Here is a 26,408-nt window from a genome sequence, read left to right on the forward strand (position 1 = left end):
TCCACCATCTTTCCTGCCCACATGGCCCCTCCTCTCGCCCAGTCAGAAAGTTCCTCTATTCTTCCCATGCCCCCCGCATTATGAATCAGCACCCACTTATCAGAACATTCAGCCTTTGTCAACCTATCCATTTTGAAGAGGGAGGGAGATGGGAGGGGAAGAGAGAAGAAAAGGAGGAGTGAGTTTATTATGAAGCAATGATGCGACTGAGCAGCCATCTATAAAGAAACCATGGGTGTAACTCATGGACTTAATCAGCCACCTCTACAAAAGAAATGGAGGGGGGATTATACCAGCAAACACACTACCAGTGAGAACTAGAGGGGACAGAGAAGGTAGGGTGGAGTGAAGGAAGGCTGCTGACCTCCTCAGAGTCCACAGGACTGGACCATATCAAACATGCACTATTCAAGGAAAGGGAAGAATAACCCCACTTACAATTCAGAGAACCAGGGCAGCCACTTACACAAGTCTAGGGACAGGGCTGGTTCTACCTGCTTTAGAGGGATGATACTTCCCCACCCCCCAGTGAGACTAAAAGGCAGGACATCAAACCAAAGAGGATTGTCCTTGAGACTTAAGATAAAATGAAATTTGCCTTGCTAGGTTTTGAACTCACTTGAGATATAGCAATCCTTCTACTTCTCCCTTTTGGAATGAGAATGCCCATCTGTGTCTGTCCCACCACTATATTTTGGAAGCAGCTAACTTGACTGGTTTTACAGGTTCACAGCTGGAGAAGAATTTTGTCATGGAACAGGACTCATACCTCACATCTCATAACTGATTTAGATGATATTTAAATGAGATTCTAGAATTAAGCCATTAGAGGTGATGCTGGAATAAGACAAGACTTTGGGCTGTTGGAGGGGAATGAATGGATTTTATAAGCAACAAGGACATGAATTTCGGGGGCAGGAGGCCAGTAGCAGAGTACTCCAGACAGAATCATATTCCTGCAAAACTCATACATTGAGACCCTTATCCCCCCATGTGACTATGGTGAAGACAGGTCTTAAAGAGGTAGAGGTTGTGACTATAATCCCATTGCAGTAGTGGCCTTATAAAGGATGAAGAGAGACCAGAGCTAGATAACTCTCTGGCATGGGAAGACACAGGGAGAAGGCAGATATTCTTAAGCTAGGAAGGAAGCCCTCTCATCAGAAACTGAACTCTACCGGACCTTGATCTTGGATTTCTCAGCTTCTGAAACTGAGGAATAAATTTCTGTTAAACCACCTAGCCTAAGGCATTTGTTAGGGCAGCCTGTACCAACACCCTTTCTGTGCCTCAGTGTCCCCGTTTGAGAAAGGGGGATACTCATGCCTCTCTCTTAGGACTGCTGTAAGAACAAGTTAACCCATACAAAACGTATAGCACAGACACCAGCATAGATGAAGCATCAGGTCTTTGTGAGCAACTATTCTGAAGATGGAGGCTATCTTTGTGCTCAAGGTGCTTGGGTGACTAACTCCCACAAAGGTGCCACTTGTCCTGAGCTGGGCATTTAGAAAATGTCCACTCCCACAGGCCAGTGCTCAGGATTCCACACTCCTCTATCGTAAGCTTGCATTCCAATTAAAGGTTAATTTCCCTGGGAAAGGTAACAGCCACTTATTCCTCAAATTGATGAAAAGCACAAGGCAAGACATCAGGTGTGGGTCCTGAGAGGGTGAGGGTGAACGCTCAGGAGGGGCTGGGAGCAAAGGCTGACGGTCCTCCAATCTATTTCTTCAAAGCATGAAGTAGAAAGTGGAGTCGAGCGAGTCTGTGGGAGACAAGGCCATTTAAAGGGTGACTGTTAAACTCAGAATTATTGCAAATTTCTTAAAAAAAAAAAAAAAAAAGACTCCAAAATGTTCAAGACTGAATTTATTTTTTCTCTAGAAGGTGACCCTGGGCTTTTTCACTTTTCATACTTGTGGAGTCTGAAACAGAGAAGAAAGTCCATTATAAATAGCTAAAGGAAAAGAACAGATCGCTCACAAAAGAAAAATAAAGAAATATTGGGGCTAGGGGCATAGAACACAGTATGAGTGAGGCCTGGGTTTGATCCCCAGTCCAAAATTTCATTTCATTTCATTAGTAATCAAAGATGTTCAAAGACAGCTGGGCGTGGTGGTGAGCACTTGCAATCACAGCAGCTTGGGAGGCTGAGACAGGAGGATCACAAGTTCAAAGGCAGCCTCAGCAACTGCAAGGTGCTAAGCAACTCAGTGAGAACCTGTCTCTTAAATAAAATACAAAATATGGCTAGGGATGTGGCTCAGTGGCCAAGTGCCCCTGAGGTCAATCCCCAGACCCCCCCCCAGACCCCCCCATCCCCCTCAAAAAAAAAGATATTTAAAGACACCTGTTTGTTTGTTTGTTTTCCATTTTTAGACATCTCTTTGTTGGCAAGAATGTGGTCAAACTGGCACTGTGCATTGCTAGTGGCATTACAAATAAGCAAGTCATAGAACATACCTACCTGTGACTCAGGAGCTCTTCTGCTTCTGGGAACCTATCCTGAAAAAACAATACAAAATACAGAAAGAGCTAAACACAACAGGCACTCTCCTACATTTATAAAAACAAAAAATTGAAAACAACTTAGGTGTCCAAAAATTTGAAAATTGTCCCCATTAATGGGTCACCTAAACATGCTCATGATTTAAAAAAAAAAGTCACACAACTGTTATGTGCCCTGTGCTAATTTCTTAATTCAGTAGCATAAGGGAAAAAAATTGGAAGTATTTTAGTAGATTTCCAGCAGACATTTTACTAAGGTGGTGAAATCATGTGTCTTCTCAGTTTCCTGAAATCTCAAAGGAAGAATAAACCCACCACTGAAAAAAAACAAAAGCTTGACTCATCTCTAGGCAACTCAGACATTAGAACCCATTAAGTATATAATTGAATTTTTTTAAAAAAAAGTATATAATTGTGTATGATAAAATGTTATTGCCAAAAGCTATAATTTAGTTTTAAAGTTGAATGTATTTTCTGGTCTGCTCTCCTTTCCACTTCAAGGTTGAGGGGTTTTCTTTTTTAGAATAAAAATGGTTAAAAAGAATTTGATACTATGGCCCACACCCCTCAAACACACTTCATTGACTGGCTAGATGTTGAGCAAGTTATTTTTGTTCTTTAGTTTCCTCAGATGCAAAGTGGAGAGAACTGTTTGTACCACACAAAGTAGTTACAAAATTTCAATAGGTTACTATGTAGAAAGGGCCAGGAACAGTGTCTGGCACAAAATAAGTATGAAGAGCTGTTTTTCTGATTTTTTAAAATCTTTTTTGTTTCAGTTGTAGATGGACACAATACTTTTTTATTTATTTATTTATTTTTATGTGATGGTGAGGATGGAACCCAGCGCCTCACAGGTACAAGGCAAGTGCTCTACCACTGAGCTACAACCCCAGCCCTATTTTTCTGTTCTTGATTCATTCAGTCTTTAAGATTTTTTTCTGTTAGATTTAGCTTTAGAAGCCTTTTTAAAAATTAACTTTTTACATATACAGAATGTAAATTAAATCTAAGAAACAAATTCATGTATTGTTATGTTTACCTAAAGAATTAAAAGAGTAATTGAATTCTATCAGCCTGGGGTCTAGTGTATTTTAGATAAATTGTTTGAGTTTGTTTTTAAGAGTTAGCTGGAAAATTCCAGAAATCTAATATTTAAGAACCCAAATAGGAAAACTTGCTTATCAATGTTGTCTTTGATGTCACAGTTCATCAAAAAAAAAAAAAAAAATGATAGCTGGACCTCATATAAGTCAAAGCGGGTAGTCTGAGGAATAGAAACTCAGCCTGTTGATTAACATCTTTCAGAACAGGGGTGCCCTGCCAGTGTGAGCTGTGCGGCTGGGTAATTTGAGGTACTGTCCAATCACTTTTCATTCATCCAATGAGCCAATGCTTGGTAGGAGGAGGTGGGACGAACAGAAGTCCTTGCTTACTTAGTTTTAGGGTTCAGTCCCCAGGCTCACAATAGTTTGAAAAGCAACTTTCATTTGAAAGAGAATATATAGATTCTGGTGGGCCAGAGCTTAGATGGCTATTCATCAGGTAGCCGTAGAACAGGAAGAAGGCAAGATATGATGTGGGAAAACCTTCCTACAACCAAACATGGAGGCAGAAGTTGAAATGGCAGGAAGTAGTTGTTGAGAGGGGATGGAAGCAGTGTGAAGCAGCTCCCTGATCCCCGAGGACGACCCTGTACTATGCCGTCTTGGGCCTTGACCCAAGATGGGGAAGAGTTCCATAAGACAATAGAACCCAAGAAACAGACAGTAGAGTCTGAGGGAAACAGGGATTCGCCTCTACTCCCCAAAGGGAGCCTCTCAGAAGAGGTAAGTGCCACAGAGCTGAGTGGCATCTCCAGGTACATGGATCCCAAGGCAGCCTTATAATCCCAACTGGAAGTGGGGAAGCCATGGAAACCAGAAGTCCTGGGTTCTGAATGGAACAGTCCCAACAAGTCTGGCTCAGAGAGGAGAAGACACCATGAGGTCACAGAATTTACAGGGGATGTCAGCTCAGCACCACCCAAGACCAGCGAAGCCCAAGGACAAGCAGAGTCCCTGCCAGCCTCCACGGTGCTCACTCCACACTGTACTTAGAGACAGAGGTGGGAGAGATGGCCTAAGAAGCAAAAAGCCCCAGATGGGGGCTGGGTATGTGGCTCAAGCAGTAGCGCGCTCGCCTGGCATGCGTGTGGCCAGGGTTCGATCCTCAGCACCGCATACAAGTGAAGATGTTGTGTCCACTGAAAACTAAAAAAATAAATGTTAAAAAATTCTCTCTCTTTATAAAAAAAAAAAAAAAGCCCCAGAGGGATTCTGAACATTGAATGAACATAAATATTGAACATTCAATACTTATTCAAAAAAGATGGACCTTAACGGGGCAAGATATGGAATTTCCCCATAATCTGCATTATAAGGACTGAGACCTCAGGAACAAGTAGAATACAGCGTGGGAGGTAATGTTACGTTTCCTCACATCTAGGTCATGCCTATATCTGGCAACCTGCTTCAGTTGTCCATCTGGACCTAGAGACCAGAACACAGCAATGTAGTCCCAGCCTGGTCTTCTCATATCCAGGGAGACAGCTGTGTAACTCTTCCAGCAAATGAAGCTCCTATCATGAATGGAGTGTTGGCCACCAAACCCAATGCAGTCTCAGTCTCTTCACTGGGGGTCCTGTTCCTCAACACAGAATACATGGGACTGTCTCTGGTTCCTCATCTCAGACCACCCCAAGGAGGCAGGTGCCTCAAACACATCTTTCACACACCAGAGTAGCTGGAAGAACATATATAGTGAGGGAATTTCCAAAGAGGAAGAGTGATCTAAAGGGAACAAGAAGGGTCCCTAAAATAATGGAGTAGTATTTATAATCCCTTTACCCTCTCCATTAGGAGATCTACCATTAACACTGTGTTCTTGGAATTCCACTTTATGCCTTATCTGTCTGGATAACACAGGAATAAGGAAAGGACATCAAAGGTGGTAGGACACACCGATCTTCCTCAGAGGCTAGGGCTAACTTGTGTTGTCCTAGAATTTGGTGATTCTCTACTAACCCAAACAGCCATCTGTCTCAAGGAAAATGAGCAGCATATCCAAAAAGTCTGACCTCTCCTCTGAGACACCCTTCCATTCAATTCTGCCATTCTTTATGTTCACCTGGGGCCAATGAGATGGGCATATTACAAGGCTCTTTATAAAATCTCGTAAATACTCCTTCTGGAAGTCTAATGGAATAGACATAGACTGAAATTAATTTCACCACAAGGCCCATTATATGTAGAAAAGGATGGAATTATTGGCTCTCTCGAATAATGGTACACTTTCTGACAGGATTAGGTGACATACCAGATAGAGTTCTTGTCATAAAAAACACCAAATTTCACACACATCCACACATACACTCGAAGCATGTAAACCTGCATTCATGATCAATTCAGTCTTCTTTACCCAGAGAAAAATTAAAAGGAATCTCCCTTTCTTATTTTCACAAAGAAATAGAAATTTTGTCTTCCCTCTAACATTTTATCTTGATGAGATTTAGCCTTTAGGGTCTCCTCTTGGGCATCTGGTTGTATTATTCCTCAGTAGCTGCAACCTGGGAATCCTCCACTGGATGTATCATCATTGCCAACACAGATCCATCCTGCCCCACCTGCCCCAGATGGCTCACCTTTCCAGAGTCCCAGACAACCTACAGCATATGTAGGATCAAAGCATCAGCTCCTAGACCCACAAACTTTAGAAAACACAGAAAATCCCAGAGCTGAATGCACTCACTGGAGCAGCCTACCCTAAGCCCCATGCCTTTAGTCCAGAGCAGCACTGTCAATCACCTGAACAGGCAAGATGCTAGTACCGTGCAAAGAGGAGTGGTGGGGACTCTGGCAAACCAGAGAGCACCTGCCCCGTCCAAAGGGAGATTCAGCATTCCAAAATATCCTGCTGGGCTACACTCATCAGAACATGCCCCATCAGTCACCAGTGAACACCCAGGCAGGCAATGTGCTTCCTATGCAAAAACCTAGACACGCTGTGCTCTGTGATAGACTTCTTACTACTGCATGCCTCCGCCTGGGGAAAGGCAAGGTGCAAGACAGAAGAAGCTTCCAGGCTTTCCAAAAGTGTTCTGTTCCCCTCATTTCAGAGGTTAAAAATGTTATTGGAAGAATAGTCTCCAAGGAGTAATTTCACAGATGACCACAACCTGGAGAGGGGGCAGTGGGAATCTACCACCCATGCAGCTTCCTTCTCTCAGACTCTCTTTCAAGGAACTTTCTCACAGCATGCCAAAATTCAGAAATCTATGTTGGCAGCAGTTCTAGGCCCCTGGGACAGCCATTTGTGTTCAGCCACATGTCCCTTTCCAAAGCCCCTTAAACCCTGGCATTCTTGGCATCTCACTCCAAAACTGAAGGTGTTTTGTTTTTCTTTTTTTTTTTTTCAAAGATGTAATCTCTACAGTATCACAGGCAATGCTGAATACAATTCAGAGCTGTATACATTATCAAATGCCCAAGCCACCATTCACAAGTGACAAGTAGAAGGAATAAACATGGCAATACAACCAACACTTTGCTACCCAGCAATGCCCAACCCCAAGATGGCAAATACCCACACCTGGAAACTTCATTTTTAAACAATCCTCTTCCAGACCTTGAAACCAATCCTTATCCCTACCAAGCCCCGCTGTGGAACCCCTCATGGCTCCCAACCTCTCCGCCTACATGGATACTTGCTGCTTCAGTTCCCAGGCAAACCTGCTCTGGCCCCAGAAGTTAATCTCCGTCCCTGCCATCAGCAGATTCTTATGTACTTCATTCAGGATTCTGCCTCCCAGGAATGTTGTTGACCTTGCATAGCCCGTTCTGACCCTGTCTCCAAATCCCCTACAATGCCCATCCCTGCCAGCACCAGGAATTCCACTCCTGACCCCAAGGGCAGGAAGAAGGGTGCCTTTCCTGCACACTGAAGCTAGAAAGGGCCTTCCTCCTAAATCCTAACCCCTCTACATATAAGTGATTCAGTTCAATGAGCTACATCAGCTGTCACTAAGTCTCTAGTCAGGGTATCTGGCCAGGATTCTGAAACCCTGTGTAGTCACCCCTTTGGGTAACATGGGCTGAACCCTTACAAGGATCCTTTTGTCAAATAAAGGCTAGCCTGAGCATAGCATCCTTGACCTCATCCTAGTTTCTGATTGTAAAGTACAAGTTTATATAAAGTCAGTAGATAATTGTTCAACTCACATGCAAATAACAATCTCAGAGTTCCATGTGTTAAAAGGGAAAATAATGTAGAAAAAATGCTCACCTCAAAGGAAACATAATTTCCCCCTTTTTCTGTCTGAACAATTCAGTCCTAATGCCAATAGTTGAGACAGGGTTAGGTAGGAAAAGCCATAATGACCCCAAGCAAGTATTGGGGCCCAAGCGGGTAAATTGGCATTAACACCAGAGGAAGCACCCATGCCTTTGGTAAGCATGGCCCAGGTGGAACATGAGAGCCAAAGAGAGGGCCCTTGTGAAGTCTGATAAATCCTAAAAAAGATTGAAGAGACCAGCCATACAGGGAGGAGATGGCAGCAGATGGGTTACACACAGGCATGTCCTTGGATAAATGGAATCATCATTCCAGGCTGGGGGTGGGACAACATGAGCTCAAAACATCTTCTGCAAGAAAAGAAGCGACCAAAGAATACTGATGATAAAACAAACAGAAAGGGGCTTTCATTGGCCACAATAAGGACAATTTGAGCAAAAAAAAATAATGACATATAAGCTACTGAATTTAACAGAAAACTATGCACCCATGCTAACATAAAAAGTAAATTAAAATAGTAAATTAAAAACAAAATGTACAGGTGTGCATCCATGTGATGCATGGCCTATACTCAGGAATGAAAAGGAAACACAAACTACTGATACAACAACCTGAATGATGTCAAGAGCATTGTCCCTTTCAAAAAATTTTTTTTAAAAAAGTCTCTTAAGATAGAATATGGTATGATTCAATTTTCAAAACATTCTTGAAATAACTTATAGAGATGGAAAACATTGGTGGTTGTCAGGGATTCAGAAGCACAGAGAGTCAGGCAGCAGGTGTGACTACAAAGTGGTAACACAAAAAAGATCTTCATGGTGATAAACAGTTCTGTATTGCGATTGTGCTGGTGGATACACAAATCTACATGTGATAAAATGACACAGAACTATGTACCCTCTGGATTTGATATGCTATAGTTAATATAAGATGCAGTCATTGGGAATAACTGGGTTAAAAGTGCATGACACTTCTCTGGACTACCTTTGCAACTTACTGTGAATCTATAATTACTTCAAAGTTAAAAGTTTAATAATATAGGATGTTTGATGAGTAATGGGACAGTTAGGAAATCTCAAAGCAGCTCCTCAGAATATACGTATTAATTATGAAAGAAAAAGACTGACTTTCAAGTGGAGGAGCCTGACAGTCACCACTTCAAGCAAGTGATCAAAAGGAATGTCACTAGAAATAGAATAGACATGTGCCTCAGTAGGATGCAATGAATAGAAACAGCATGACTTGTGAGATTCCTGGCACAGATACATGTCTTAATCTAATCAGGAGAAAACAGTGCATATCAAACATACCATAAAACTGGCCCATAATCTTTCAAGAGCGTCAAGATCATAAAAGTCACAGAAAGGTCATGACCAAAGGAAGCTAAAGAGACAACTAAACACAATTTATGATTCTCCTCTGGGTCTTTTTTCTTAGAAAAGGCATTATCTAGGATATAAGTGAAACATGAATGGGGCCTGAGGTTTACACAGCAAGAGTGCAAAGACATTGGCTGCCTGATTTGGGGTAGTTGTGTTAGGAGAATGTCCCATGTGTAGGAAATGCACACTGAAGTAATCAGGTGTGAGAGACCATCAGGCTGGCAACTTACCCTCAAATGTGTGAGGAAAAATGTTCTTTGTACTACACTTGTAACCCTTCTGTAAATTGATTATTATTTCCTTTTTTATTAGCACTGGAGAGTGAACCATCCCTGGAATTGGCCTACTGAGCCACTGGGTTACAGATGTGTGCCACCACGCCCTGGCTCCAAATTTTTTTCAGTTTTCAAAATGAATGATTTGAATGTCAAAGGATGAGAAATTCTTGACCAAACTGATAAAATCCTAGAATGCTCCCACAAAAATGGCATACTTTACAAACAGGACTTGAAAGTGACCTTGACAGAAGTTATATATCCAGTATATGAAAATGTCAAATACACGATTCATTCTTTGTTCAGTCTAAGAATTAGCAGCATACTCTTCTAATTAACAAACTTGTCTGGCTAAAGACTAAAAATTATCTCCTTCCTTTTTGGAAGCAAACTTCCATGAGAACTGGTTAATGAACAGAAGTTCATTATGTGATGAACTATAAGCAGCTATCCCAGGATCTATTACTCTTGGAAAACAAGGATTACACATATATTTATGGTCTGTTCTGCTACCATGGAAGCTTCTGCCCCAGTCTGGCCAAAAGGGATTGGCAAGAAGATAGAGAATGACATGAGGATACCTACCAAAGAAGGAACAATGAGAATTAAATACAAGTCAGATCCCACCTTGATATCCACTACATATTCACACTGTCACTTGCAGAAACATGATTAGTATTAACTTAACCAGTATTGATCCAGGTCAGGTGATTTCTTCACCTTCTTTTGGTCTGTCATCCATGTCCACTCATGCAGTAGCAACAGAGATTGTCTCCTAAATGTTGACCAGCAAGAGAAGGTTCATATCTCAGGTGGTCAGAATATGAAAATCTAGGCTGAGCACATACTCAGATGGGATCCTTAGAGTACAGTAATCAAATCAGACATGGAAGCCAAGGCCAGCCAGTGAACAGGAAGACCGAAGATCTCCAGTCAGAGCAGAGCTACAAACATTTGCCACAAACTAGCTGGGATGCCAGTAGCTTATTGTTGCTCACCAATCAATCTTGATTACTCGTGGAAAGTCAAGCAAATGTAGTATCTGTCCAGGTGAACCCATACCAGAGACATGCTGAACACTTTACTGACATGATGTCATTTGAACCTCACTTATTTTACGTGCAAGGTAGGTACAAGCATTACTTTCATTCTACAGATGGGAAAACAGGATCACAGAGAAAAGTTCAGCAGCTCAGGCAAGGTCACACAGCCAGCAGATGGCAAACACAGGGTCTGAACCTCAGCAGTCTGCCTCCAAAGCCTACATTCAACTGTTATTCTAACCTTCTCCCAACAACCATCATTGGTGACTCTGTCCCTTATATTACAGTGACAACATGCTTGTGACAGTTCATTGGTTTGTTTCCTACAGGCCTTTCTCATTTTGACAGCATTAGTTACAGAGAAAAGGATAGAGCGAGAGGCAAAAGTCCTCCTTCTGAATTTGGAGAAGCATGTAGCCACCTTCAGCTATTACTTTAGTTTGACAAAGTAACAAAGAGCAATAACTATGAATGGTTTTGCTATTACTTAGAACATGTTCCCCTACAACCAGACTCCCGACCTTAAAATAGCATTGCCATGTATCTTTACATATGGCAAGCTACTTGTTCTGGAGAACACACAGTCCAGAAAGCCTTCTGCTGTATTAAATATGGCCATTTTAAAACTAAGCTTAGGGGGCTGGAGTTGTTGCTCAGTGATAGAACGCTTGCCTCATATGTGTGAGGCACCGGGTTCGATTCTCAGCACCGCATATAAACAAATGAATAAAATAGGGTCCGTCAACATCTAAAAAAATATATGTAAAAAATAGATAAATAAAATAAAAATAAGCTTAGGTTTGTATTGGGTGGTTCTGGAGGAATTTTCCCTTCCTTGAGCTGACAACCAATTAATTTAGGAACATCATAATCTTCCAGGCTAGGAAGCCCCTCCTCCCCACCCAGATGTTCTCACAAAAATCTTGTTTTAATCAAGTTTGAGCATGGAAAATGCCACACACTTCAAGGTATACATACATTTGGAGGTTTCTGACTTCCATATAGCCATTTAAGAAGGAATACTGTACCAGACTCCTGGCCGTTGAAGTAATTTCTGGTGGCCAGCGTCAGACCTGGGCAACAAGTGTATGCTGGCTCACCACTGCCACCATCTGCCCAGGGCCCTTCCTCTTCACTCTTCAAGCCAATGGCACAGCTGGTATGTCGGATAACGTTTCTTGATAGCTCTCTAGCCAAGGAAACATGTGATTCACAAGTATTGTTGCTATAGTTCTGCTCCTCTGGCTCTTGTTTCTAGAAACCAAATTAGTTGTCAAACAGTATAATATGACATTCAGACTTTTCTTGGTTGTACTTTTGTGTTTTTTTGTTGGTTTGGGGGGTTTTGAGTTTTTGGTTTTCCAATTCTGGGTATTGAATTGAGGGCCTCACACATGCTAAGCAAGCACTTTGTCAAGTGAGCTACATCCCTGAGCTATATGAAATATATCAACTGGGCTATATTGGCTACATAAAATATATTTCAAACTTTTTACATAAGGGCAATGCTTCAGTTATGGAGAGAAAGTATTGCTCAGTAGCCTGTATTTTCTCCTTCTGTAAACTCAAAATGTTGTGCATTTGAAATATTGTGGCATGAAATAAATCCTATATTTTATAATGACTGCACAGAACAAAGCACTTGTTACACAATTAGTCACCTGCACATATTTGAACCCTAGGACCATGCCATCTAATTTGGCCAATAGGACAATCCATTCCTGCCATTGCAAAATATAGCTTCCTAGGAGTCAACTGAATAGGACTAGTGGACAAAAAGTTCTACTAGAATGTTCTAGTATAACATGTTCTACTAGAATGTTCTAGGTTCTAGAATGTTCATTTCTCTTCTCTCTAGTATCCTCTTCTGTCCTTAAACACCAGCACACTGTTACTTAGAAAATGCCTTCACTTGACCGGATAGTTTTCTTCTTACCATTCTTTTGATCTTTATTTCCTTTCTCATACTGTCAAGGTGAATAGACCTGAAGCTTTCCACTTCCCTGTTTGAACCCCAGATATTCACTGATAATGCCCACCTGACTTCCCATGAGTTCACTCCCAGCCCGCTCCTCTTCCATCTCTCAGATGCTAAACCTAATTACTGTTCTTCCTTTGCCTTCCTTGGTCTCAGCAGCATCCTGATTTTCTACCTTTGGTTTTCCATCATTCTCTCCTTCTCAACTTGATGATCCCATCTTGTTCCTCCACCTCCCTGTCACTTAATCCTAATGATCTCCTCTTGCTAATGGTGTCACTTGGAGCTCATCTCAAAGGCCTTCTCTCTCTTCATATCTCCCCTGGGATCATGGATCCATTTTCAGGCCTTCACTGTTTGCCTCTCTATGAAACCCATGAACGAGCCTATACCTCCCACTGCCTATGGACACTTCTAAGCTAAGCCACTCTGATAATAGTAGCAACACTACAATGCTTTACAGGTTACAAAGCAGGTTCATTTAGATTGTCTCATTGAATAACTGCAAAACCCCTTCTGGATCTCTGTTGATGAGTGTTCTGCTGATAGGAAACTGCCACCCCAAAGTGCTTTCATGGAAGCCTCCTCCTAAGTTCCAGCTGTTGAGGTCCTATTAAAGATTTAGCAACTAGCATCTAAGTGCCTTGGACAGTAACAGAAGGGAAGTAGATAGATGGCCAGAGACTTGACTGCAAAGCTCATCCAGATCTGGGTTCAAATCCTAGTCTTCACACTACTTAGCTGTGTGGCCTTCACATGAATTTTGATTTCCTCCTTTGTCAAATATCACAAGTAGCTCTGAGGATTATTATAAAGATTAACTGGAGGGGCTGGGGTTGTGGCTCAATGGTAGAGTGCTCACCTAGAACATATGAGGCACTGGGTTTGATCCTTAGCACCACAGAAAAATAAAGGTACTGTGTCTATTTACAATTTAAAAAAAATTTTTTTAAAGACTAAAAATTACTTGGCACAGTGCCTGGCATACAGAAAGAGCTCAATAAATGGTGACTATCAATGTTCTAAATTTTTAAACCTTTACCTCTAAGTCTTTGGATCCTTCCAAAACATCACTGAGAACTTGTATGTATTCAGATGCACCTTTAAGGATATCAACTTTGCTAGGCTTCCTGCTTTGGGGAAGAAATGGCACAAGTGCCTTCAGTTTGGCAAAACCACGGTTGAGATTTTTTATCTACAAGACAAAAAGGTACAGACAATGCTGGGTATTGAATTGAGGGCCTCACACATGCTAAGACAACAGACACTAACTTATGCAGACATCCCCCAAACCACAGAAGAGAGCTGTGAGGTCTCGATTCCACCACCCTCTCATCTGGGAGGTGAATCAAGGCAGGCATCCCACAAAGGGTCACATCTCTGTGTGCACTGAACTTAACAGCCAGATGACGGGGTAGTAGAATCGACTCAGTTCTGCAGGCAGATGGGCTGGAAGGTGTGTTGTTCACACTGACCTTGCTTCATTTCCTTTGAGAATGCACCTACTTCATTATAACAGAAACAATAAAAGTAGGGGCTGAACTCTCTGCAGCAACTACACTAGGATTTAAAAACCCAGCTCCATCCTTGGCCTTTTGGAGCAGGTGGATACTTCATATCACTAAGACTCAGTCTGTTCATCTGCAAAGTAGAAAGTACCTACTATATATCTTTTTGGTGAATAAGAACCATGATGAAAAGAAAAAAAAAAAAAGCCCTCCTCATCCAGATCTCATACCTAGTCTTCAATAAGCACTATTGTTGCTGAATAAAATGTACATACATCTTTCTTTCATCACTGTGCCCTCAACTTATCAACCTCTTTCCCAGTAAGTTACTGATACAAGGCCAAGTGTGAAAGTCCATATGTTGCTCACACTTCAAAGACTCCTCACTTTTACTTCCCCTATTCTCAAGGTCTAATACCTCAGCTCTGGAGGCCTGGAACATTGATGTTTGTCTGTCTAGAGGACATAGGCTCTGGGAGAGCTGGCCCCTACAACTCCACAAAACCAATATATTGAGAGTTGTCCCAACCTGAAGTGAAACAGATGAGAGACCAGGCTAATTGACAGGAGAATCCAATGACCAGCAAATGTATAAAAAGATTGAAGGTCAATAAATTATAAATACCATTTTTCATATACCAAGCTTGTAACATTTGTTTTGTTAATTGGATCAGGAATACCATGAAAAAGAAAGCAGTCCTGTACTCTGTATCAGGGATAAAAAAAATATATATAAACCTTTCTTGAAAGCAAGTGGGAAACTGGTATCAAAAGTCATGAGATCCGATGTGCCCTATGTCCCAGTAATTCCACTTCTAGCATTTTTATTCCAAGACCAATTATCAGATACACACAGACTTATACCAGTAAAAAGTTACAAACAACATACAGCCTATCCATGGAAGATGGAATTGGTTATGGTCCATTCCTTTGACTGTAAAGTCAAAAAGAAAACAAGGAAATGCATTTAGTAATGTTAGGTGAAAAGACCTACAATGATAAGATATTGAATAATCACAATTTTGTAAAATTATATACATGACATACAACTAGGAAAAATGAATGACTGAGGGGGACATATGCAAATATGTTCTGGTGGTCATCTGTCATGAGTATTGCCGGTCCCTCTTCAGTCATTTCTGTATTCCCTGGGCATATTGATTTTATCATTATAAAGAACAATAAAGGTAATTAGCTTTCAAGTGGATAAAATGAGGCCCAGTTCCCTACAGAAGGCAACTCCTTCTTGGTGGGAAAGGCTCACTTAAAATGTTGGATTATAATCTCATTTTAGGGCCATCAAATCAGATCAGAGGATAATTTGTATAAAATATCTTGTCTCTGGTAAAAAAAAAAAAATCATACTTACCCTTTTTTACAACTTCCCCAACTTCCCTAAGTCTTCTGCCCTGACTTGCTCCTTCCTCCTCATACTCTTTCCCATACAAAGCTTTCTAGTAGGCTAATTTCACAGGACCTGGCTGGGGTGTTTAGGGCCTGCCCTCCACAGAACTTATCCTCCAAGCCCTAGGCCTAAATGAGCGCTTCTCTGGCTCTTATGTCCCTCGTCCTTCCCCTTATAGGTTCACCTCCATGGCAACCAAGCCCAAAGATTACAAAGGGCAGAACAGAGAGAGAGAGACCAGACCTGACCATTTGGGGCCAAGTTTTGTCAGAGATACCCCAAAATACCAGCAGATGACGCTCCAACCACGGCCCACAGGATTAACCGCGTCCCCACCCTGACTGGGAAAGTCGCTTTTTTCATTCTGTGGGGTTGAGAAGGAATTTAGGCTCACACTGGGGCACTGTGTTTCGCTACTTAAAAAAAAAAAAAAAAAAAATTTAAGAACAACAACTTCCATTAAGCCCCCTTCTCCCCCTCACCCTGCATTTGCTCGAGGCTAAGAGGCCACGGTCAAGAAAACAAGTAGGGGTCCCCTTTGTGCCCAAGCACGCCACAGCTTGAGACTGAAGTTCAAGTCCAGCAGCCCTGAACTTTTTAAAAGCACCTGCCAAGGGGAAAGAGTTTTGAAGTTGGCAGGGTCCCCCTCTACCCTTCTCCTGGACCTCCCTGCACAAGTCCAAGAGAGTCAGCAGATGGGGCAGCAATCCCACCCCCAGGAACGAAGCAGCCGGACGCAGGTGCCCAGTAACAAGGCCACTTATTCTCCCGACAAGCTAAGGACCCACGTCGGGCCTCCAGAGGTCCAAGTCGCCTCTAGGCCTGCGTTTCGACGGCAAAGGGGCGCACAGGGGATCCTGCTGATGTTTGGTGGTGGGTACCTCTGCGGGAAGTCAGCTCCCTCCCAGGACGCGGTCGCGTGGTGACCGCGCCCAGCGGCCCTGGGGAACCCCTCACCCGCTCGCGCTCCTTGGCGTTGGCCACGCGCCGCCGCTCCAGCACCAACTGGAGGTCCTCCGTCGACGAGTAGCAGCCCGAGCGCAGCCGCTTCAGCCGGCAGATGGCAGCCAGCTGGGGCAGCGGCCCGAACTGTTCCCGCAGCACGTCTTCCAGCACCTCGGCCTGAGGTGCGCCCAGAAGGACAGGCGACAGGGGACCCGACTCAGGGGATGAGGGTGCAGCGTCCATGACGGCGCGCGGGGGGTCAGCGGGCGTCCGGCTTTCACCTGCCCTGCCGCACCTGAGGCCGCACGAGGCCCGGGCGGGGGCGGAATCTAGACCACCTGTGCGCTTTCCGGACCGCAGAACCGCAAGCCTGCTGCCCTCACCCGAGACGGGCCAGCAACCCCCCAGTTTAACAAGCCCCACCGGTCGGTGATTATCATGAGCGCTGGATTACAACCTGGGGTCTCAAATTTGCAGGCACTGCATGATGCAGTTGAGGGAAGGAGTGGTAAATTCACAGGTGAGGTACCAATCCCCCCAATTAATTTAATTAGTTAATTTAATTAGTCTGAGTTGAGACCTTGGCTCCTGGATGTACTATGCACATGTGTACTTATATACACACGTATAAACTTTTCCCCTGAAATTTTGATGGATGCACACACTATTTTAAAAACTCATTTTGAAATAAAAGGTGCAGAAGTGATCTCGAAAAGAGTAACCAAGAACTCCTGTATTCCCTTCACTGAGTTTATCTCTCTCTTTTTTTTTTTTTTTTTTTCACGTGTTCCAACTCATTTCTTTTTAGGACTATTCCCATTTTTATTATTTTTTTCCCAAACTATTTGAATGTTTGTTGTTTTGAGACACTGTCGCACTATGCTACCCTGGCTGGTGGACCTGACCTCTTGGGCTCAAGCCACACTCCTGCCTCAGCCTAAGATTTGGTAGGACTACGGGTTGTTTTTCTAAAGTAGTTAAGTCGCAGGCGCCAAGTCCCATCACCCCTAAATACCGCAGTGGGTATTTCCTCCTTAACAAGGCCACTCTTCTACACAAAAACAATTGTCGTTCAAACCAGAAAAGTCAACATTGACACTGCCACCATCTAATCCACAGACCTGTCCAAATTCCCCCAGCCATCTCTACAATGCCTTTCTCCTGTCTAGTTAGGATCCAATCCAGGAGCACATTTGATTTTGTCATGGTGTTTCTCTCTCTCTCTCTCTCTCTCTCAACATTTTTTTAGAAGTAGTTGGACACAATACCTTTATTTTATTTATTTATTTTTATGTGGTGCTGAGGATCGAACCCAGGGCCTTGCACGTGCTAGATGAGCGCTATTACTGCTGAGCCACAATCCCAGCCCTTGTCATGGTGTCTCTTAACTCTCCTTCACTCTGGAACATTTCTTCAGTCCTACCCTAGCTTGCTGAGGTTGACAGTTTGAGTAGCAGAGGGCTTTCATTCTGTAGGTTGTCCCTCAACCAGAATCTGTTCATTGCTTGCTCACATCCAGGCTAGCTCCAGGGGTCTTAAACCTAGTTGATAAAATTTCTCTGGCAATTGAGTTACTGTCCATCTTGGTTTCTGTTGCTGCTGTCAATTTTGTTCTTTTTCTGTGTCTTATGAGGTATTTTAGAGGCAGACGAAAAGACATCAGGTACCATTTTTAAAGAGAAAACGCCCCTCTTTCAGACTTCAAATGATACATTTTTTTCATCTAAAAATAAGAAAACATATTAATTCATTTAGCGAGTGTTAGAAAGAATGCAGTTAAATGTACCCCTACACCTTTCCCTGGAGGGCCTCCACTTGCTGCACCAACACCAGGTATGAGCTGGGGTTAATGCCTTGACCACACCACCAGCAGGGTTAACAGTGGGTCGAAAGTGTGACTCCACAAAGAATAGAGAAGAGGAACTGACACAGAGGCACTCCCCCCAGGCTTTGTCCCCACGGTTCTCTAACTGTCGTCACTTCACAGAAATATAAAGATCAAAACGCTGACTTTTTCAGCTAGAAAGGGTCAAGGCCAGGATTAGACCCCAGATATAATAGATCTATAAGTACCAATCTCTCCCTGCCCCACTTAACTCCTCCCGTATTGTGATAGTTATGATTTGTGAGCCTGATAAAAAGTCTAGAAACTATGCTGTTGTGCAGATCCGTGACCCAGGCAGAGGGGTGATCCGAGCACCAGTGCAGAAGTCACAATAAGAGCTGGTTGAGGATGTGTAAGGGGCTTGGTTCAGTTCTGGTTTCCCCCATTTCAGAGATGTGATGAAAGGTGCATAAGGACCACATTGAAGAGAGCCCAGGTTTCAGTCCCAGAATCTAATGGTTCGTCACAACTAAGAAGGAAGACTGCAACAAAAGCAGGGCTTTGGAGAGGTTCAAAAGGCAATGGGGTGCGCTACTTTGGGGGTGTAGGAGGAGCTGAGAGACACAGCTAGGCTATGGACACCCTGCTGCCTGGGACCTTGTTCTGCAGAAGGAAGCTAGTATAGCCTTCCTCTTGAGTCCCAGATGGAAGGCTTCTTTTTTTTTTCCTAAAGCACATGGGCCCTCAAATCTCCCAAGAGTAATCCAGGTCTCTTTCCTCCTCCATGACTCCCACTGGGGCTGGGACTTCTAGAGTTTGTTGCCTTTAAACTGCAGCAGAAATGACTAGAGGCAGAGGTAGAGCTATGTATAACTGATTAATATAAGTGAGAACACTACAGAAGGGGAAGGTCCCTCTAGCAGGCATGGTGCGGGCATTCAGGAGGGTTAGACATGAGCCCAAACTTGGGTATCTAGGCAGTAACTGCTGTAAAAATTCAGAGCATGGAAGATGGGGAATTCGTTGGTAGAAGATAATCAAAGTTACTGACCAAACTCATAAACTAGTGGCTTCCCTCATCCTCAAAATGTTGCTGCATCTTCCTCTATATTGTGTTCATTCTCTTGACTGACAAACTTCTCCTTGTCTGTGGGAGGCCAACCTTACACGTGACTGAGTTACACTCCCCGGCTGGGTGCTGAGGCACTCCGTTGCAGAAATGTGGCGCCCTTCTTGGGTGCGAGGGTTGGTGTCTCATGCATGGGTGTGTCTTGCTACAGCCCCATGGGTGAAGCTATGCTCACCTGTTCCTTTGTAATATAACCCTTTGCCCTGTTTAGGATAGAATCTTCCATGGAAGTGCCTTGGGTGTGGCCTACCCAGGTGTCAGTCAACCTGCTGACAGTGGACATAATGAAGATATTCAGCCCCCTGAAACCTGACCCCTTGCCTCATTTAAATAACTTCTCCTCAATAAAAGGGGTCAGCGCACACTCTCACTCTCTCTCTTCCTGCGAACCCTTAAGGTCAGAGGAGCTGTCACAGCAACCCCAAGGAAAAAGGTATTTGTGTCTCTTGTGTGCTTATTTCGTGCAGCCCAGTTAGCCCCGTTTAACTGGAGTGACCCCTGAACCTTTTAGTCACGAGAACAGAAACCCGGCACTTGTCCTCAGAAAACCAGGCCTGGGAGATCATTTCAGGACAGCTGTCATGTTTATTGCTTCTTCTCCCTATGCTGGAGTCAGGCCATTCCCTAAATCAAAATGTGTGGGACCCTACCTTCCATTAGGTATGGGTTCTCATACCCAGAGAGAAAATCTCTGAAGATAGGGGCACTGGAATGTCAACAGCACAGCCCATGGAATGACAATTGTCACAGCCTGCTAATTCCACCAAAGTAGTCCATGTCCCAGAGCAGCAGCTCTATGGAGTTCCCATAGTGGAGCCAGAGTGGGCAGGTACTCCAGGGTGAGAAGCTGTCCACTTCCCCCAAGTCAACTGAGAACCTAACTTCTCTGTCTCCCCAGATGGCTCCAGCCAGTCTATGGAGAACTTCATTCTTCTGCCTCTCTCTTGGGAAATTGAAACTTTCAGAACCTACTCTGGAGAAGAGAAGGAACCAACCCAGGCATTACAAGTGAGCCTAGCATATTAGCAGGAAGGAGTCCTTCAGGTTAACCTGCCCTTGTCCCACTTCCTCTCCATTATCTTCAGACCACAGGCTGTGGTTGACTGGATTGATGATGAACAGGTGCTTTCTACTGTGGAACGTCTGTGCCCCTAGGTTTCTAGCTCCACAGGATTCCTTCTGAACTACCTCTTCACGCTAGCTTCATGAGGACTGGGATTTTTATCCTTTGGTTCAATGTTGCATCCCTAAAACTTAGAAAAGTGCTTGGTACATGGTAGAGGCATAATAAATATTCTTTGAATGAATGAACTTTGATATAAAGTGAAATTCCTCACATATATTTAAAGGTTATGAATCTTTATACATTAATCAAAGTAACTTTGAAATATATAAATAAAAGCTCTTGGAGAAGCCAGGTGTGGTGGCACATGCCTGTAATTCTAGCAGTTCTGGAGGCTGAGGCAGGAGAATCACAAGTTCAAAGCCAGCCTCAGCAAAAGCGAGGCACTAAGCAACTCAGTGAGACCCTGTCTCTAAGTAAAATACAAAATAGACTGGGGATGCCCCCGCAGTGTGGTCGAGTGCTCCTGAGTTCAAGCCCCAGTACCCCCCCCCCAAAAAAAAGCTACTAGAGAGTTTAAATATGGCTACCTTCAGAGGAAGGCTCCATTTCCAGTTGCTCTGGGTTCCCAATTCAAGCAGCAAGAATATTGATCAATGAAATTCAATTATAGATAGTCAAAGTCTCTTAGAGACTCAGAAATTCTGGTGCATTGAACAAAGAACAAGAAAGAGTCCATTGGAGCTAAACCTGCAGCTGTGCTGGTTCACCACAGAGAGAGGGTAACACAGAGAGAGAAACACAATGGACAAAGATGACAGAGAAAACCCTACAGAACAGAAAAGCAGCCTGAACTTAGCTGATCCAGAGGCTGCATAGCAAAAAGTTCTGTTCAAAAAGTTCTATGTATTTCTCACCAAGCAAGGAGAGACCTGAAGTGGGGCCATCTTGAGGCAGCCATGCTGCAACTTGCTGCAGCAGAAGCCAGGAGATCACAGCAAACACTGCCATGCTGTCCTGGCAAGAGCCTACCACGTGGCCCAGGGTGTACCTGGCAGAACGTGAGTGAAACAGGCACAGACACCATTGTACCCAGGGAGATTCAAGTCCGAAAAATAGAAGGCTGAACAATTCACTTTCTGTTAGAGTCTGGTGGCTCATGTGACCAGCTAAGAAGGGTCAGGAAACTGAACAGGAGGGCATGATTACTCTCAGAGACTAAGCCTGGGAAGACCACACTGTGGGCAGTGAGTGGAATGTATGACACCTGTGAAGGGTTGACCCACTGGCCGGCTAGTAGGATTCTCAAGAGGTTCCAGACTCCCAGCAGAAGCTACCTGGCCATAAGGTGTGTTGATCTAATCTCTCCAGAACAGGTAGCACCCAACAAAGCCCCTAAGGCTGATTAGAGCTAAGCCCCAGCCAAACACTGGAACTCTGCAGCATGAAAAGAGGAAGGGGTTAACATCCCCCAGCCTGCACTTGCTCATTTTCTTCCCCTCCACAGCCCGGCCCAAGAAGGAACAGAAAGAAGGATAGTTGGATGTAGGCAGTGACCATAAATCCTCATCCTCATCAACAATTTTGACCATTTCAGTGGAGATGATTTTCTCATTTTTCATGACGAATCTTTTTTCCTCTTAAGCTTTAGGAGCCTTGTTAAGGAACTCAGATCCTAAGCCAAGATGGTAAATATTTGGTCTGTGTTCTAGTGCCTAAGTCTTTGATCTACTTTGAATTTTGTATATACACATATTTAATTTTTTTTGTTCATTTTAACATTTTTCTTTGTCTTTTGAGGGTTAAGGTTTTACTTTATTCCTTTTTATTTTACTTTTGTTTGTTTTTCCTTCTCTCCTTTCATCTCCCTCTAAAAGCCAAATTCTCTTGTTCTCTTTCTCTCTTATTATTAACTTGTTTTTAAATTATTTTTAAACTTGTTTTTAAATTATTTTTCTCCTTCCAATTTCTCAGCACAAACTCCAAAATCCAGGAGAACTAGGGATGACGTGCTTCAAGGCCTGAAAGAAATAACTGTCAATCAAGATTGCTGTATCTAGCAAAACTATCCTTCAGAATTTAAGAAGAAATAAAAATATTCCAAGATAAGCAGAAACTAAAAAAAAAAAAAAAAACCCAATGACTACTAAGAAATACTTTTAAAAATTCTTCATACAAAAGAAATCAAAAACAAACCCCAGGGGCTGGGGATGTGGCTCAAGCGGTAGCGCGCTTGCCTGGCGTGCGTGAGACCCGGGTTCGATCCTCAGCACCACATACAAACAAAGATTTTGTGTCCGCCGAAAACTAAAAAATAAATATTAAAATTCTCTCTCTCTCTCTCTCTCTCTCTCTTTCTCTGTCTCTCTCTAAAAAAAAAAAAAAAAAAAAAAACCCAGAGAACACAAATGGACAAATCTTATTTGAAAAGTAGCAAATGAGAAACAGGACCAAATTAAACACTAGGTGGAAATGGAAGGAATTAATAAACATCTCTCTATAATAACATGAAATGTAAATGGTCTCAGCTGTCCAGTTAAAAGATGCAGACTGACAGAATGGATTAAAGAATAAGACCCAACTCATAGCACAGGCTGAAAGTGAAAGAATGGAAATTGATATATCATGAAAATGGAGCACCAAAACAAGCAGAAGTAGCTGCTCACATATCTGACCAAGCAGAACTCAAGCCAAAATTAATCAGAAGAGATAAAGAAGGGCAATTCATACTGGTAAAGGGAACAATCCAACAAGAAGATATAATAATAGTATTTACCTCAAACATTGGTATACCTAATTTCATAAAACCAACACCACTTAAAAACTCAAATACACACCAGTACACTAATACTGGGTGATTTCAATGCAACTTTTTCAACAATAGATAGGTCATCCAGACATAAACTTAGTCAAGATTCTTCAGGCCTAAAAATATTATAAATCAAATTAACTTAACAGACATCTGTAGATTATTTCATCTAACAAAAGCAGAATACACTTTTTTCTCAGCAGCTCATGGAAATTTCTCCAAAGTAGATCAAATTTTAAGCCACAAAGAAACTCAGCATATATCAAAAAGTTGATATAATGCCTTGAATCTGATCAGATCATAATGGAATAAAATTAGAAATCAATACCAAAAAAACCTACAGAAACCATATAAACATGTGAAGATTGAATAATACACCACTGAATGATGAATAGGTGATAGAAGAAATCAGGGAAGAAGTTTTAAAAGTTCTTAGAATCAAATGAGAATGATGATACAGCATACAGAACCTCTGGAACACAATGTAGGTGATTCTAAGAGGAAAGTTTTAACTGTGAGTGCCTCCATAAGAAATATCAGAAATATCCCAAATAAACAACCTAATGATGCATCTCAATACCCTGGAAGAACAAGAAACAACTCCTTCCAAAATCAATAAAAAGAAGGAAGTAATTAAAATTAGAGCCCAAATCAATGAAATATAGAACAAAAAAGCAATATAAAGGATCAATGAAATGAAGATTTGGTTCTTTGAAAGATAACAAGATTGATCAACCCTTAGCAAAATTAATCAAAAGAAAAAGAAGACCCAAGTCCCGGGCCAAATGACAGACCATGGGGAGCGGAGCCCCGCGGCCTCCCAGAGACCCCGTCCATTAAGACAAGGAAGAAGACAAAGAAGAGGACCAAGACAATGTGGTCGTTGTTGAGGAAGTGAATATTGAATTTGAAGCTTATTCCATCTCAGATAATGATCATGACAGAATTAAGAAATTACTGCAGCAGCCTTTCCTAAGGGCTCCTGTGAACACTGCACAACTAACAGATCTCTTAATCCAACAGAACCATATTGGAAGTGTGATCAAGCAAACAAATGTTTCCGAAGACAGCGATGATGATGATGTGAATGAAGATGAAATTTTTGGTTTCATAAGCCTTTTAAATTTAACTGAAAGAAAGGGTACCCAGTGTGCTGACCAAATTAAAGAGTTGGTTCTAAGCTTCTGTGAGAAGAACTGTGAAAAGCGTATGGTTGAAAAGCTGGACAAGCTTTTAAATGACACCACCAAGCCTGTGGGCTTTCTCCTAAGTGAAAGATTCACTAATGTCCCTCCTCAGGTTGCAATGCCCATGCACCAGCAGCTTCCGAAAGAACTAGCAGAGTCACACAAAACTAATAAGCCATGTGGGAAGAGCTCCTTCTACCTTCTGATTAGTAAGACATTTGTGGAAGCAAGAAAATCTGATTCCAAAGAGAGAAGGAGCAACCAGAAGGATAAATTAATGTTTGTAAATGCAGAGGAAGAGTTTTTCTGTGAGAAGGCAGTCCTGAAGTTCAACTACTCAGTGCAGAAGGAGAGTGACACTTGCCTGAGAGTCAGGTGGTCTTTTGATGATATACCAATGAAGCCCTTGCAAACTATGATGTTAATTCCAGAAAGCAAGATGAGTGAAATTATGGATAAACTGAAATATCACCTATCTATTTGGCCCAGTTTTCATGGACATTGATAGGCTTATTTTTGTAAAATTACCAGAAAACCCAGTGGAGAGTTACTGAAAAACTCATGACTTTATTCAGATTTAAGTCCTCTACAAAAAGTAGGGTTCTTTTCCATGTGTCTATGAAATATTCACAAAATATCTTTTTTCTGTTTTTTTTTATTAATAGTTGTTCAAAACATTACAAAGCTCTTGACATATATTTCATACATTTGATTCAAGTGGATTATGAACTCCCATTTTTACCCCGAAAATATCTTTTTTTGTCAAATTATGAATGGTTGTTTAAAAACTTCCACCAAGAAAAAAAAACATGGTGTAGTAATTTGAGGAATGCAATAAAACTATTTAAAAAGAAAAAGAAAACCCAAATTAATAAAAATAGAAATGAAAAAAGAGAACTCATCATAGACATTACAGAAATCCAGAGGATCACTCAAGACTATTTTGAAAGCTTTTAATTGAATAGTTGGAAAACCTAAAAGAAATGAATACATTTCTAGACACATATGACCTGCCAAAATTGAATCTAGAAAACCTAAACAGACCAATAACTAGCAAAGAAAATAGAACAGTAATAAAAAGCCTTCCAACAAAGAAAAGACCAGGACCAGATGAATTCTCATCTGAATTCTACCAGAATTTTTTTTTTAATATTTATTTTTTAGGTGTAGATGAACACAACACAATGCCTTTATTTCTATGTGGTGCTGAGGATCGAACATGACTCCCACCTGTGCTAGGCGAGCGCTCTACCACTGAGCCATAATCCCAGCCCCTCTACCAGACTTTTAAAGAAGAACTAATGCCAATGCTTCTCAAATTGTTCCTATGAAATATAAAGGGAATGGAACACTTCTAAATTCATTCTATGAAGCCAGTAGCACACTCATTCCAAAACCAGATAGGGACACATCAAAAAAGAAAGAAAAATTACAGATCAATATCACTGATGAACTGAAATGCCAAAATCCTTAATAAAATATTAGCAAATAATATTCAACAACATATATAAGAAGATTGTACACCATGACCAAGCTGGTTTTATCCCAGGGTTGCAAGGATTATTTAATATACTCAAATCAATAAGTGAAACTCACCACAAAAATAAAACTAAGGACAAAATTCACAGTCATCTCAAGAGATGGGGGGAAAAATGTGCTGAATTTTGTGAAATTCAGCACCCATTCAAAACCATTGAAGTAAGTAGGGATAAAAGGACCTACCTCAACATCACAATGGCTATATATGACAAAGCCAAAGTCAACATCACAGTGAATGAGGGAAAAGCATTTTCTTTAAAATCTGGAATAAGGATGTCTACTCTCATCACTCCTATTTAATAGAGTTCTTGAAACTCTAGCCAGAGCAATCAGATAGGAGAAGGAAATTAAAGGGATACAAATGGGAAAAGAAGAAGTCAAACTATTTCTGCTTGCTGATGACATGATTCTATATCTAGAATACCCAAAAATCTCTATCAGAAGACTTCTAGAGCTGATAAACAAATTCAGGAAAGTA

At 42.0% G+C, this 26,408-nt stretch overlaps 1 protein-coding gene and 1 pseudogene across 1 annotated transcript; one reads left to right on the forward strand and one right to left on the reverse strand.

Moving 5' to 3' along the window:
- Positions 1-2,466: 2,466 nt before the first annotated feature.
- Figla (folliculogenesis specific bHLH transcription factor) lies at positions 2,467-16,621 on the reverse strand. Its single transcript, XM_027934281.2, is given in 5 exon segments — positions 2,467-2,508; positions 11,571-11,597; positions 11,599-11,796; positions 13,563-13,715; positions 16,391-16,621. Coding segments are annotated over 5 exon segments (651 nt in total).
- On the forward strand, positions 16,620-24,896 carry LOC114091967 (BRCA2 and CDKN1A-interacting protein pseudogene; annotated as a pseudogene).
- Positions 24,897-26,408: the final 1,512 nt, after the last annotated feature.

The sequence above is a fragment of the Marmota flaviventris genome, chromosome 14, assembly GCF_047511675.1.
Source record: "Marmota flaviventris isolate mMarFla1 chromosome 14, mMarFla1.hap1, whole genome shotgun sequence".
Taxonomy (NCBI): Eukaryota; Metazoa; Chordata; class Mammalia; order Rodentia; family Sciuridae; genus Marmota; species Marmota flaviventris.